We start from the raw sequence: 12,617 nt of genomic DNA, 5'->3' as shown, positions 1-12,617 counted from the left end.
ATTGCCACACTTCTCAGTCATTGCTTTAGCCTGATCATAGGGAATTCCCTAATGTCCACAAGTGATGCTGTTAATTACAGTCGTGATGTGCATGCGTGGCTGATTAATTCAGGGGTTGTGAGTTTAAGCTGCAAGCTGTTGTGAAGGTATGGGATTGAGTCTCCAGCCTTCGTTCCGGTGGTTGGGTGGTAAGGGGTGAGCTTCGTGTGTTTATGGCTGTTGCTGTTGGTAAGGAGACGTGCTGTGCTTGTGGGGTGCAGAGTGGATAGGCTGGGCCTTCAGTCCTGTAAGTAGGAAAGCCAATAAATTAGCAAGGATAGACAGTCTGTTGTGTTTGAAGAGTCTGACTTGTTTTGCTTGCTATCAGGCTCTACTTTTCTGTTCCCTAGACTTTATTTTTTGGTTTAGTATACTCTTTCCTTCCTGTTCTGGGGTAGGAGCTGAGATGCGTATCTTCCTGTTGTTCAGAGGTTTGTTAATTTTATCTCTTTCCCCATCCTCACTTTCAGCCCAGGGCACAGAGGCTGGCAGCTGTGCGCATACAGGATGTCTCCCATTGACAACTGGATTGCTGGGGGCCTGTAGAGGGTTTCTGTTATCCGACGTGTGTGTATGCGCGTGCGCAGTTGTAGCTGCTGTCCTGAGAGCAAACTGGGAGTAGTATTAGTTGGGTAGGCAGCATGAGAAGGATGCACTTCCACGGCATGGGAGGAAGCTGGAGATGAAGGGGAAGTGCTGCTCAAGGGGCAAGGAGGTGTTTTGGAGCGTAGGGGTCGATGGAGCATGGTGCTGTACCTCCTTTAAACCCGCTGTGTAGGGAACCAGCCTTCACTGGTTTTGTTGTTTATGGAACAATTAAAGAGGAGTGCTCTCACCTGCTAAAGCATCAGTTTGGAGGGTAGTTTGTTGAACTTAAAATTTCCGTTGTATGTGTGGAACAGCAACTCGAGCATTTCTCTGTGCAGGATAGCATTTTAATTTTAATTACAGTATTTAAAATCTCTATGAACAATGCAGATTACTCCCCTCTGATCTGCTCACATTCTGTTTTATGTGATTTGCAGTGCACTCTGCATTACTCGCAGAGAGGAAGAAACCCTTTTCCAGGTAATTTGAGTAATGGGAAATAGGTCTCCATTAGTTGCATAGCTACTGGTGAAATGCTTAACATCGTTGTGGGATTAGTCTAAAACATGGATGAGATGTACTGGGCTGTGCATTTGTGACGTGATGAAGTCATCAGGCACTGGTCTAAGTATACACCTCTGCACTGTGTCATGTGTCAGCTCTTGAAGCGTCCCGTGGGACAGCTTCGGTTCTGCCTTTCTGCCAGCGGTGTGCAGTTGGCCGTTTTGTGTGAGGTTCGTTTGCAGTTACTGATCACGGAGTGTGGGTTTGGGGGATGTTCCTGCTGCTGAGCAAAACAATGTTTTTGGGGTTTTATTATTCAAAACTCTTGGATGTCACTGTGAGCTGTTCTTTGATAAAGCATTCATCTGTGATAAACATTCTTTAAATCCACGCCAGACTTTACAATCAATAAACTGTAGTTACATGAAAAATTGAGTTAATGTTCACCTGAAGTAGAAAACGTGTCTGTGAGAATAGATGCACATATGGGCACACAAAAAAGCTGTTAGAAAAATTATGTGAACTATGAAGACTTGTAACAGTCACCTGAAACCTATGGAATTAAAGGCAAGGTTATATTTTCAAGACAGAGATTGACATTTCCTTTAGTTTTCATTTTTAATTTTCAGTGACAGTGTTCACAAATGTAAGATTTTTGCATTGACCTCAGCCAGAGTACCTGAAGTGAAGGGTAGCTGGTTGTCTTGGGAGTAATGAGAGGGGTGGAGGGAAAGAACCTCCAGATGATGGAGCCTTGAGGTGAGAGGTGGCCAGTGAGCTTGGAGGCACCTTGAAGCTTCCACATCCTCCACTGCAGCACCTTTGTAGGGCATGGGTGGTTCTGCTGTGGGATAAATGATTTCTCTTTACTCTGCTGCTCTGTAATTGCTTAACGCCTGTCATTATTTCAGTCAGCAGTTGTTATTGCTGAAGCTGCCAAATATCTGTTTGGTTTTGTGACTTCTGGTAGAGTTGGTCATAGTAATGTTGAGCCTGTTGTTTCCCATTTGGTGTGCTGCACAGAGCGGGTGCTTGGGAGTGGAAATTTAGGATCTGGTTACTTGGGTGTTTTAACCATTTCTGGGAACTTCTGTTTTTCTACAAACCAGGTGTCCAGTCTGAATTCCTTAGATGAGATCATTCTTCAGTCTAAAGCCTGCAGGGAAGTGACATTTAAGAGGAACTGACTCTTGCAGGCAGGAAGAAAGTTTTGGAGTCGCTCAGATGCGTGTTAGTGTGCGTGAAGATAGCTGATGATCAGTGGAGCGCAGAATGCACAACAATATAAAAATTTGGCATAGTATTTCTATGTTTTATTAGCTCTGGTTACACTACGTATGGTTAGGCAACCCAAGATGCGCACTGTTTGAGTGTTGGCATTGCAACCTCATCATTCAACCAAGACTGTGTTGAGACTTCATCGTCAAGGTGTCTTTGCAACTCTTTGGCATGTGACACATTTTTTTGGAAAGACAAGACGAAAGACAAGACCTTGGGAAATTCCCGCTCTTGGGATTGTAACTCCTGGGATTCTTGGCTTGTGACCGCTGTCCTCGGGCAGCTCAGCCCTGTCGAAGGGACATGAGGCCACTTGAGCTGTTCGCAGTTAGTGAGGGCTGCGGGTCCTGCTGGGTCGTTTGCCCAGCTCCCTGCTGTGCCCTCCTGTCTCAGGTAGCAAGCAGCTTGGTCTGTTAACTCCAGGCCTGCGGATGAGCTGAGCTGTAAGCTTGACTAGTGTTACATGGGGATTTGGAAGGGCTGCTGTAGGACGTGATGGGTGAATGCTCTGGTGTCTCCCTGGCCACCCTGGAGATAAGAGGGGAATCGTTAACCCTCGTGGTGCAGCTTTTGAGGAGCAGAGGCCCTGGGGGATGTCTTCCTTCCTCTGGGCTGGGGAGGAGGTAACAGCATCTCTGATACGGACTGCCCTTTCAACGAGCATTTCGGGGAGACAGAGGCTAACAGCTTCAGTCGTTGTCCCTATTTACAAAAGGCTAGCACCACTAAACACCCATTCAGTAGGGGAGCGTCATGCTAATGTGTTCACTGCAGACTGCCTGAGTCGTGCCCAGGGGCTATGGGTGTTTTGCTCCAAACACAAATGAGCTGGGAAATCTGGAGGGAAATCCTCTTAAATTTAGCAGATAGCGTTGGAAGGAATTGTTGTTGCATCTGCATGCAAGGTCAGCACCCGAGGGTGGGTGGCTGCCGTGGGGAGGTGAATTCAGCCTCGCTTAAGGTTTGCCTTCTGGAGTGTTGGGAGAAAAAGGCCAAGTCCATTCAAGACTCTTGAGCTTCTGTTTCCTACCTGTAGCAAGGAGTGCTTAAGCTTGGAGCTCAGTAATACCAAATTATTCATATGGCACTCCCTGATGCTTCTCTGCTCTTTTTTTGAGGGCACTACCTTCGGTAAAGGCCTCATTTTCTTCCTGTAACTTAAGATGTTTATCCTGCTTGGAAATCTGAGCATTACTGACCTGTTTGGCTTACTATATGGAGTTTTGTTGAGCTTGTTCTAGGATAATATAGGTGTAAAGGACGAGGAAGTAGAGGAAAAGATAAGAGAGAAAGAAAGAATGAAACTATTTGTATTCTAAGTAAATGGACAATATGTTGAAGGTGAGCTGGAGGGGAAGAAGAAAGATCACATATTGCTGGTGAGAAGTGGCTGGATTTTGATGAGAAAGAAGAGGAAACAAGTAAAGAAAACAGTGTGACCAAAGTGGAAATAATCTGATCTGAGAGAGAAGGAAGATCATATGCTTTGCTTTCCAGGCTGACAGTAGAGCTCAATTTTTTTTTTTTTTTTTTTTTTTTACAAAGTGAGTTTATGGCCTTCAGATTGCACTAATACATGTTCCTTATACTGACATGGATTTTGTATTTCCTCGCTTAAAATCCTGGGTTTAGTAGGAACACTTGAAATACTGCTTGTGCCAAGAAATGAATGTGGTATGGTGTCTTTAACAGGTATACACATGGAGTTTAGATTCGAATTTTAGCAGTTCATCTTTTAAAGTCTTTTTTTCCTTTTTGTCAGATTATGTCTACTTCGAAAATTCTTCAAGTAACCCATATTTGATACGAAGAATAGAAGAGCTCAATAAGGTAAACAGTTTTTTTTCCATCAAGTCTTGGAAGTTAATTGAATTTATGATCTGTTTGATTTGATTAAAATCAAAACATTCTTTAGCAGTTCTCTGGTAATTAGAAGCTTAAAAATACTTTTGTTCTGATAATTTTCTGGAATTCTTTGAGACCAGCAAGATTGTTCTCCTTTGGTATGAAAGGACAGAGCGTCAAGGGTAGGTCCTTCTCAAGGCGATTATGCCGACCTGTAGAGCAGGGGATTTCTGCAGTTTTTCAGTTCCATGCCGGGATCATGGGGTATGAAGGTAGTAGAGCAGTTCGCCTAGAGGATGGAGATCTTTGTAATCTGATCTTTCTTGGGGGAGCCTCTTGCTCAACAGGAAGTTTTGGCGCTATTATCTGCTTCGTCAGACTTTGTCTTTGCTGGTTGTCCTTTGGGCCAGTGTATTATTTCATCTGCCAGATTTCCCTGTCGTTGGATCTAAAAGGGAAGCACGATAGCTTGCATGTGGGAAGCCAGCTGAAATCCTCAATGTTGAAATTTTACTTAGTTAAGGAGGGAAGACTATTCTGAAGCCCTTAGCTGTGTTCTAAGCATGCCACTTTCTCAGGTTTAACACCAGCATGTCCCTTGCAGCCCATACAGAAGGAATGTAACATTGCTGCTTTGGATTTGAATTTAAATTAACTGACTAAAATTAGGTCTCTTTCTTCAGCAATGGAAAAACATGTCTTTCTAAAACAGTTACTTGGAAGAGAAAATTTACCAATATAATGACAAATAAAGAATCTGAAGGCTAGGACATCCCTGTAACCCCTTCTTTTTAGTAGAGGTCTTTTGCAGAAATACTTTGTCTCTCTTCCATTAAGGAGATAAGGCTGAGTCCCTAAAATATTCCCAGTGGGTCCATAGCCATGAGGTATCGATAGCTGTATTCCATCAGTTACAGGGTGCAGATTTGTTGATCACTTTCAAGGAAAGTGTTGTTTTCCCCTCTTCTTTTCCCTCTTTATTCTTCCCCCGCCTTTGAAAAAAGAACTTTCAGCCTGGATCTCTCATCTTGACTGTTGCTTGAGCTGTCATTTCTCTGACCTACTCTTTGAAATGGGTCTTTCAGGTTGAAATAAATCATGTATCTTGTGTTGCCTTTTTTTCACTGAGTGTAAATGAAGACTGGGCAATTAAATGAAATAGATAATTCTACATTGTAGCTCTCTGTGTTTCAACAAGATGGCTCCTGCCTTTCTATTTTAGTTCCTCAAAATTTAAAAGTTCTGAATTACTTAACAAAAAAGGATGGAAATTCTGCAGGCTCTGTACCAAAAACTGGTAGGCTGCAAGGGGAAGTATTTGTGCATGTATGTATTGTCTGGTTTTTTTCTTTGTGTTAGGAAAACTGGTATTATAAAAGATTAAACCTTTCCTCCATTCACATCTTAGTAACAAGCATATAGATCAGTTTTTATTTTGTTTCCTTGTGGACAGATTGTTGGTCCGCTACCTTTTTTGCAGACTTCCCGGAGGGGAATTTGTATCTTAGTCTTCTAGTTTCTTAAACTGTGTGCCATCATTATGGTTTACAAGGACTCTTCAGTAGTAGGATACAGCTCTTTTCAGTTACGTTTTCATTGCTTGTTGATTTATTTTAGAGAGAGTAGATTGGCTGGGGCTGTTACAAACCAGTAGGTGTGTTTTCCCCTAGAGTTTGCATAAAGCCAGTTTCACAATTTGGCAGATGCCATCTTAGGAGAGATTTATCACCTACCTCATTTGAAGAGTCTTAAGAAAAAAATCCCAAACCTTTCAAAAAAATTCAGACTTTTTTGTATGTTGTCACTGGTGTAGAGTTTATGGCCTGGTGCAGCTTCCTTGGTTCTCCTTTTGGAATGATTTTTTTGTGTTAGTCGTTGTTTAGCTCACCAGTGCTGTCAGAGGAAGAAAATCTTAGGCGATTTCTTTTGTGAAAGTAATAATGGCTGGGTTCTTTCTTGCTTTCCTACTGTCCTACAGAGTTTGGAGAACAGCCTAGACCTGAATTCTGTTGTTATATTTCACAGTTACTTTTATTGGGATTTTAAAGATGCTCTTGGATTCCTACAAAATGTAGGCATCACCTGAAAAGTAGAAAAGTGGCTTGTTAATATGTTGTAACTGCAGGTAAGTGTTTTGTCTCACCCCTTGAAACATCTGTAACTGCTGAAAATGGTGATCCCGCAGAAACAATTAGGAGGGAAGGGCCAAACTCTGTTTCCCTACCCTGGAATGGATCACACCGGAGTTTGTGTGTTAGATAACGTGTGTGCAGCTGGAGGGTGCTTAAAGGTGATGCTATGTAGCTCTTGTGCAAAATTCCAAATTATCTATGAAGTTTTCTAGTTGGGCGCGTGCAGTTCAGTTCTTGATTTGTGCCTTTTTTTTCCTCCTTCCTGTTTCAGACTGCCAATGGAAATGTGGAAGCAAAGGTGGTATGTTTCTACAGAAGAAGAGACATATCAAGTACACTTATTGTATTGGCAGACAAACATGCAAGTAAGCTTCTTTGTGTTCAAATTGCTTCACACAAAATTGCCAAACTTGGATAGAGCTATGATATTGCAGTTACATGTATAAAGATGATTGTTTTTAAATGTCCTTTTCCTGTACTTGTCTTTAGCAAATTGCATTACTTGTTTGGCTGACTTCTCTCTCTCTCCCTCTCTCCACACCCCCCCATCCCACCCCTACCCCCACCCCCAAACATTTTAAAACCTCATTTGATGTAGGGTTTGGTTATCATGGTAGGGACAGGGCAGAAGTTTTCAGTTAGGGCTGAATAAAGGCATTTTACTTGCTTCATAGAAGTGAATTTCTTAATTTTGGGGATGAGTGAAAGTATTCTCTCTGTCTCATATTACTTCTCATGAATGATTTGGTTTGGTTAGCAGATTAAAAAAAACCCTCAAACTTTCTTTATGAGTAAATCAAATAGTCTGATCATAGGAAACCGACTTGAAACATGGCCAGCTTGAAACTTGGCTAACTGGAATTCTCTTTACATATCAATATTAGTAGTATTTTTCGTAGTGACATAGCTTTTGCCTGAACATGCTCAGTAAATATATCTTAAAAGCACTGCATTTTAGGACATCCTATCACTATTTTGAATATTTCAAGTCCTTTTGTTAGAGGGGAAAAAAAAAGTCTAGGCTGAGAGGAGACTTGAAAACTATAACTTTTTTTTTTTAATACCATACTTTCTGATTTAAAAAAAAAATAAACATGAAGCTAAACTGTCATAACATTTAGGGGGTTGTTCATGCTACCTTACTTTGTCCCCCTTTGCATGTATGCGTTGCATAACTAATTTTTAAATTCTTATTATTTTACAGGATGTTGTATTAATTTATGTTGGCATGTACTCCTCTGCCAAGGAGGTCGGAGGCATGTGAGATACCTAGCTGAGTAGAGATGGAAGCTTGTTTCTAAACAAGAATTCAATGTTAAAATTCTCTTTCAATTATAGAAAAGTTCTAAAAATTCTAAAAAGTGCATACAAAAAATAGTGATGTGTCAGTATAGATTAGATGTTTGCCTATATCAATCTGTCTGTCAGGCAAGATATTGCAAAAAAAAAAAAAAAAATCTGATCGTGTAAAAAAAAAAAGAAAGCACACAAAATAGCTGAGAAGCTGCTGTAGATCTGTGCATTCTAAGCACAGAAGGGGGGTGAGCATGGTGCACTAGCTGGCTCTCAAGGCCAGGGGAGAAATAGTGCAGCATATTACATGTCATTGGGTACTTTATCTAGGGTGCGTCCAGCCTGTTTGATTCCATTCTAGTCGCCAGTGCAGATTAGATTTAGGTTCATTACACCTTCCTCTGCCAGTTCAGCATCCCTCTCATCCCATCCTTGCGAAGTGATGGACACAGTACTAACAAAACAGACAGTTACCAAAACAGACATGTTGAGAGGGAGAAGAAGAGTAAGCAGGTGGAGTTACTACACTGTTTTTACTTATAAACAGTGGAGTATATGAGATGTAGCTGTTCAGATTGCTTAAAATTTAGCAAAAAGCATGGACAGCCATATAAATTCTTGTAATTCAAGGCTTTCCTGTAGGCACATACATAAATGAAAAAGAAGGAATCTGACCTGAGCATGTCAAAATTATGATTTAGCTGCCAAGCATCATTGTCTTTTAATGGGCTTCTTGGTGTATATATGAATAGACTGCGATGTATATGTAATACAGATCTACATAGATGTACTGCATGGGGATTGATTAAATCAGATATTCAGTTTTAACAATGAATATAATGTCTTGCTGTGTTTTCAGTGCTGTAGTGCCATTGGGGAAAACAGGCAGCAAAACTAGTCCCTTATTGATAAATTTGAATATTTTCTGTTGTAGATTCAAGGCCAAATAAGTCCCTCCATTGCAACCATACCTTGGAAAAAAAGTCACGTGGCATTGAGATGAGATTTGGCTGTGTTGCAGAATTGTGGCAGGAGGCAAAGCTTTTTTGATCTCTCTTCAGTGCAGCAGTACTCATTTTATCTGACAATAGTGAAGCTTAATAGGAGCTTCACCATAAACAGCATGACTATTGATTCTTTCATCTCTGTCTCACTTCACTAGATTTAGTAAAGGAAGCAGGTAGGAATGATTCCAAGAAACGCATGTCTGAGGCTGAAAATTAAAAATATAAATATTTTTATTCAATATATTCAATTCATATAAATGGTCTTTGAACCTGCAAAGGGTGATTTCTTTTTGTGATAAGAAATTTAAGATTTTTTTGTTTAATGCAAACAAATAATTAATTGTTTATATGAATATGTATTTGAAAGACAGGATAATTCTTCTAGAGCACAATCCTATTGAAAGAGTCACCAGAGACAACTGAGGCTGTCTCTTAGTGTAAATTTCATTAGCAACTAACATTTTTTCCACTATGTTTCTTTCTGGTGCAGAATAAAATTGCTACTAGATTACTTCCATTTATTTAGATAGATGTGCTGTTGTGTGGCTTTTGTTCTTCTTAAGGAGAGAAAAGAGAGTAAAATTAAGCTTTTAGTTCTTTACTGTGGGAAAAAAAAAATTACATCCTGCATGATATAAAGAAATTAAATTTTGTGGATGTTAAGATTCTAGTACAGATACTCAGCACTGTCACTGACTTTGAGTTCATTTCCATAAAGTCTCCTGTTGCCTCATTTTGATGCATTTGCAGTAGATGTACGTATCTGCATCGCTGATCTTTTAACTGCCTTTGTTCAGCTGATTAATGGAGCTTTCTGACTGCAGACATTTCTGGATTCACAGAGTCTTCTGTTTAAGATGCCTTTATTTTAGACCTACTGTTGAGATCAGTGCAGTGAGAGAACCAAATAATGGGAAGATATGGCCAGAACACGAATGTAAAAAGTATATGTATATTTTCTAATATTTTTTTTCTCTTCCAGTAAAGGAAGGAAAAAATGTAATTGTGAAATGAATGTTGCAAAGTTTGTTTTGTTTTGTTTGTTTGTTTTTTTAAAAAAGGCGCTTATGCTTTAGCTTGTATAATCCATCAGATATCTGAAACAGACAAATCTGAGATATGTTGTCTTTTCTCATAACTCTTTATAAAGAGAAATGAGTTGGAAGCACCTTCTTCTGTAGTTGGTGACTGTAAATTGGTACCCAATGTATGCAACCTGATTCTTGGATTTGATCTGTGATCTTACTATTTTTATCATATGATATACAGCTTGTCTTGGCTGTCCTATAAATCTTTCAGCCTTATAATGGCTTCCATACATTGTTAGCACTTCTTATTCATAAGCCTCTTTAATCACCTCACAAATTATTCTAGGGAATTTCTCCACCTGTTTTTGAAATGAACCTGCTTCACCAGTAGGAGACTATTTAATGTTCTTGCCCAGAGACTGTGTATTGGTTTAAGATAGAATATTGTATGCAAACAAGATTGCAGGCAGAACTTGATGGAAGAGAAGTGAGATAGTTAGTTTACTCCTCAAGCTCTTGTTGGATGCTGTGACTATGTATTTTCTCCCTATAGTTTCTATATAATGTCTTACATAGTTTCTTATATAATTAAGGAAATATCTCCAACATCAGGAATACAACCTCCTGTCCCTTCTTCTAACCACCCACCTCCAGTTACTTGTGATCTGTCTGATGACCACAGTTTTGCTTCATTAAAAACATTTATCCTGATTTGTAAAACAAATTGGTAGTGGTTGGAGAACGGAGTAGTTAGTGCCGGCCAGTTTGGCAAGTTTGTGGTTAGCTTTCAGCAGCTGATGTTTGGGTGCCAGGCACACATGGCAGCATGGTTTTTTGTAAGTGCCAAAGCTTCTAAAAATAAACATTTGCAGCAGTGAGGTGTCGTTACTCAATCAGTCCATGAGTTGCATGAGACTTGTGTGCCTCAACAGGTAGGGGGTCTATTAAGTTCGTTTGGTTTTTTTTCTTTAATTTTAGATAACACCAGTCTAAATGCAGTTTGACAATAGCTTCACAAATGAGTTATTTTTATTTTTGTCTTCCATTTTATACCCCTTCTCCTCGATTTTCTCCCAATACCACACATGCAAATTTAAGAGGAGTCGAATTCATTAATCTGCTAATGACACTTTTGGCTCTGTTGTTACTGAGAGGAGGAAACTGTGATTTTTCTCTTCCGGGGTGGTGCGGTGATGAAAGATAAAGCTAAGTGTCCAAAATAGTGTCTGTTCGCTCTGTATACTACCTGTAATAGTGGCCATGGCTGCAAAAGATGATCACAAGAAGCTCTGGATAGGATTGTGGTGACATGTCTTGATAATGTGGCAAACTCCTTCTGACGTGTTAAGGTATAAGGATTCCTTTTTGTTAAAACTTTCACCATATTTTCTATAGCTATTAATACCTTGATTTTGGTAGAGAGAAAATGAACGAGGCTGAGGCTTAATATAGACCATTTGAAACTGGACCTGGAAGAAGGAATGTGGTGTTGTATTGTTCATTTCTTCAAATGCAACACTTCTATAAGTGTTATAACACTTCCAAGCTGCTTATTTGAGCTGTTAAAGTACCAAGAGTTTAAGCTTCCTTCACTACTGAAGGAACTGTTGTTCAGGTCAATAGCACTGGCTTTACTGTGTTTCCTAATGTTTTGACCCCATTTTTTTCCTTTTTTCTTTACATTTTGTTGTTAGTGATACCACGCTAACTAATTAGTAATAATAGTTGGCACGCCTGAGGGATGGGATGCCATCCAGAGGGACCTGGACAGGCTGGAGAAGTGGGCCCATGTGAACCCCATGAGGGTCAACAAGGCCAAGTGCAGGGTCCTGCACCTGGGTCGGGGCAAGCCCTGGTATCAGTACAGGCTGGGGGATGAAGGGATTGAGAGCAGCCCTGAGGAGAAGGACTTGGGCGTGCTGGTGGATGAAAAGCTGGACATGAGCTGGCAACGTCCGCTCGCAGCCCAGAAGGCCAGCCGTATCCTGGGCTGCATCAAGAGAGGCATGGCCAGCAGGTTGAGGGAGGTGATTCTGCCCCTCTGCTGTGGTGAGACCCCACCTGCAGTGCTGCGTCCAGCTCTGGGGCCCTCAGCACAGGAAGGACATGGACCCGTTGGAGCGGGTCCAGAGGAGGGCCACAAAAATGATCAGAGGGCTGGAACACCTCTGCTGTGAGGAAAGGCTGAGAGAGTTGGGGTTGTTCAGCCTGGAGAAGAAAAGGCTGCGGGGAGACCTTATTGCAGCCTTTCAGTACTTAAAGGGGGCCTACAAGAAAGATGGGGACAGACATTTTAGTAGGGCCTGTTGCAATAGGACAAGGGGTAATGGTTTTAAACTAAAAGAGGGCAGATTTAGACTAGATATAAGGAGGAAACTTTCTACGATGAGGGTGGTGAAACACTGGAACAGGTTGCCCAAAGAGGTAGCAGATCCCATCCCTGGGAACATTCAAGGTCAGGTTGGACGGGGCTCTGAGCAACCTGATCTAGTTGAAGATGTCCCTGCTCATTGCAGAGGGGTTGGACTAGGTGACCTTTAAAGGTGCCTTCCAACCCAAACTATTATATGATTCTAATTATTTTGTTACTGCAGACTGTCTCCCAAGCTGGACATCCTAGTGTGCTCTCTAACCTAATTTTGGTATCTTGTTTGCCTTTGTGCATTTCTGCATTCTGCCATGTAGCTACTTGTACGGCACCCAGAATGCAGAGAAAGGGCTGGTGTTTTTTACCTCTGATGTTGTAGAGCCCCCAGTCTGATCTATACCAAATTGCTATTCTTTCTAGCGTCTAGCAAATATTGATGTATAATTTCGCATCTCACACACCCAGTCATTTTAAATTACAATTACTGCCTCTTGGGTTTCTCCTGCCAACTCAAAGTTTACTCTTTCTAATTATT

The 12,617-nt window shown here is 40.9% G+C and overlaps 1 protein-coding gene across 6 annotated transcripts in view; it reads left to right on the top strand.

Moving 5' to 3' along the window:
* Positions 1-12,617, top strand: part of MTA1 (metastasis associated 1) — a 90,884-nt gene that overhangs the window by 15,969 nt on the left and 62,298 nt on the right. For all 6 annotated transcript variants that reach the window (XM_082312223.1, XM_082312221.1, XM_082312220.1 and 3 more), the window contains exons 2-3: positions 4,172-4,239; positions 6,658-6,751. In XM_082312223.1, coding sequence (XP_082168349.1) covers positions 4,172-4,239; positions 6,658-6,751 — 162 coding nt within the window. The remainder of the gene's footprint in view (positions 1-4,171; positions 4,240-6,657; positions 6,752-12,617) is intronic.

The sequence above is a fragment of the Platalea leucorodia genome (assembly GCF_965183815.1).
Source record: "Platalea leucorodia genome assembly, chromosome: 5".
In the NCBI taxonomy this organism is placed as follows: Eukaryota; Metazoa; Chordata; class Aves; order Pelecaniformes; family Threskiornithidae; genus Platalea; species Platalea leucorodia.
Note: the sequence above shows the minus strand (reverse complement) of the source record. Positions and strands in the feature narration are given on the sequence as shown.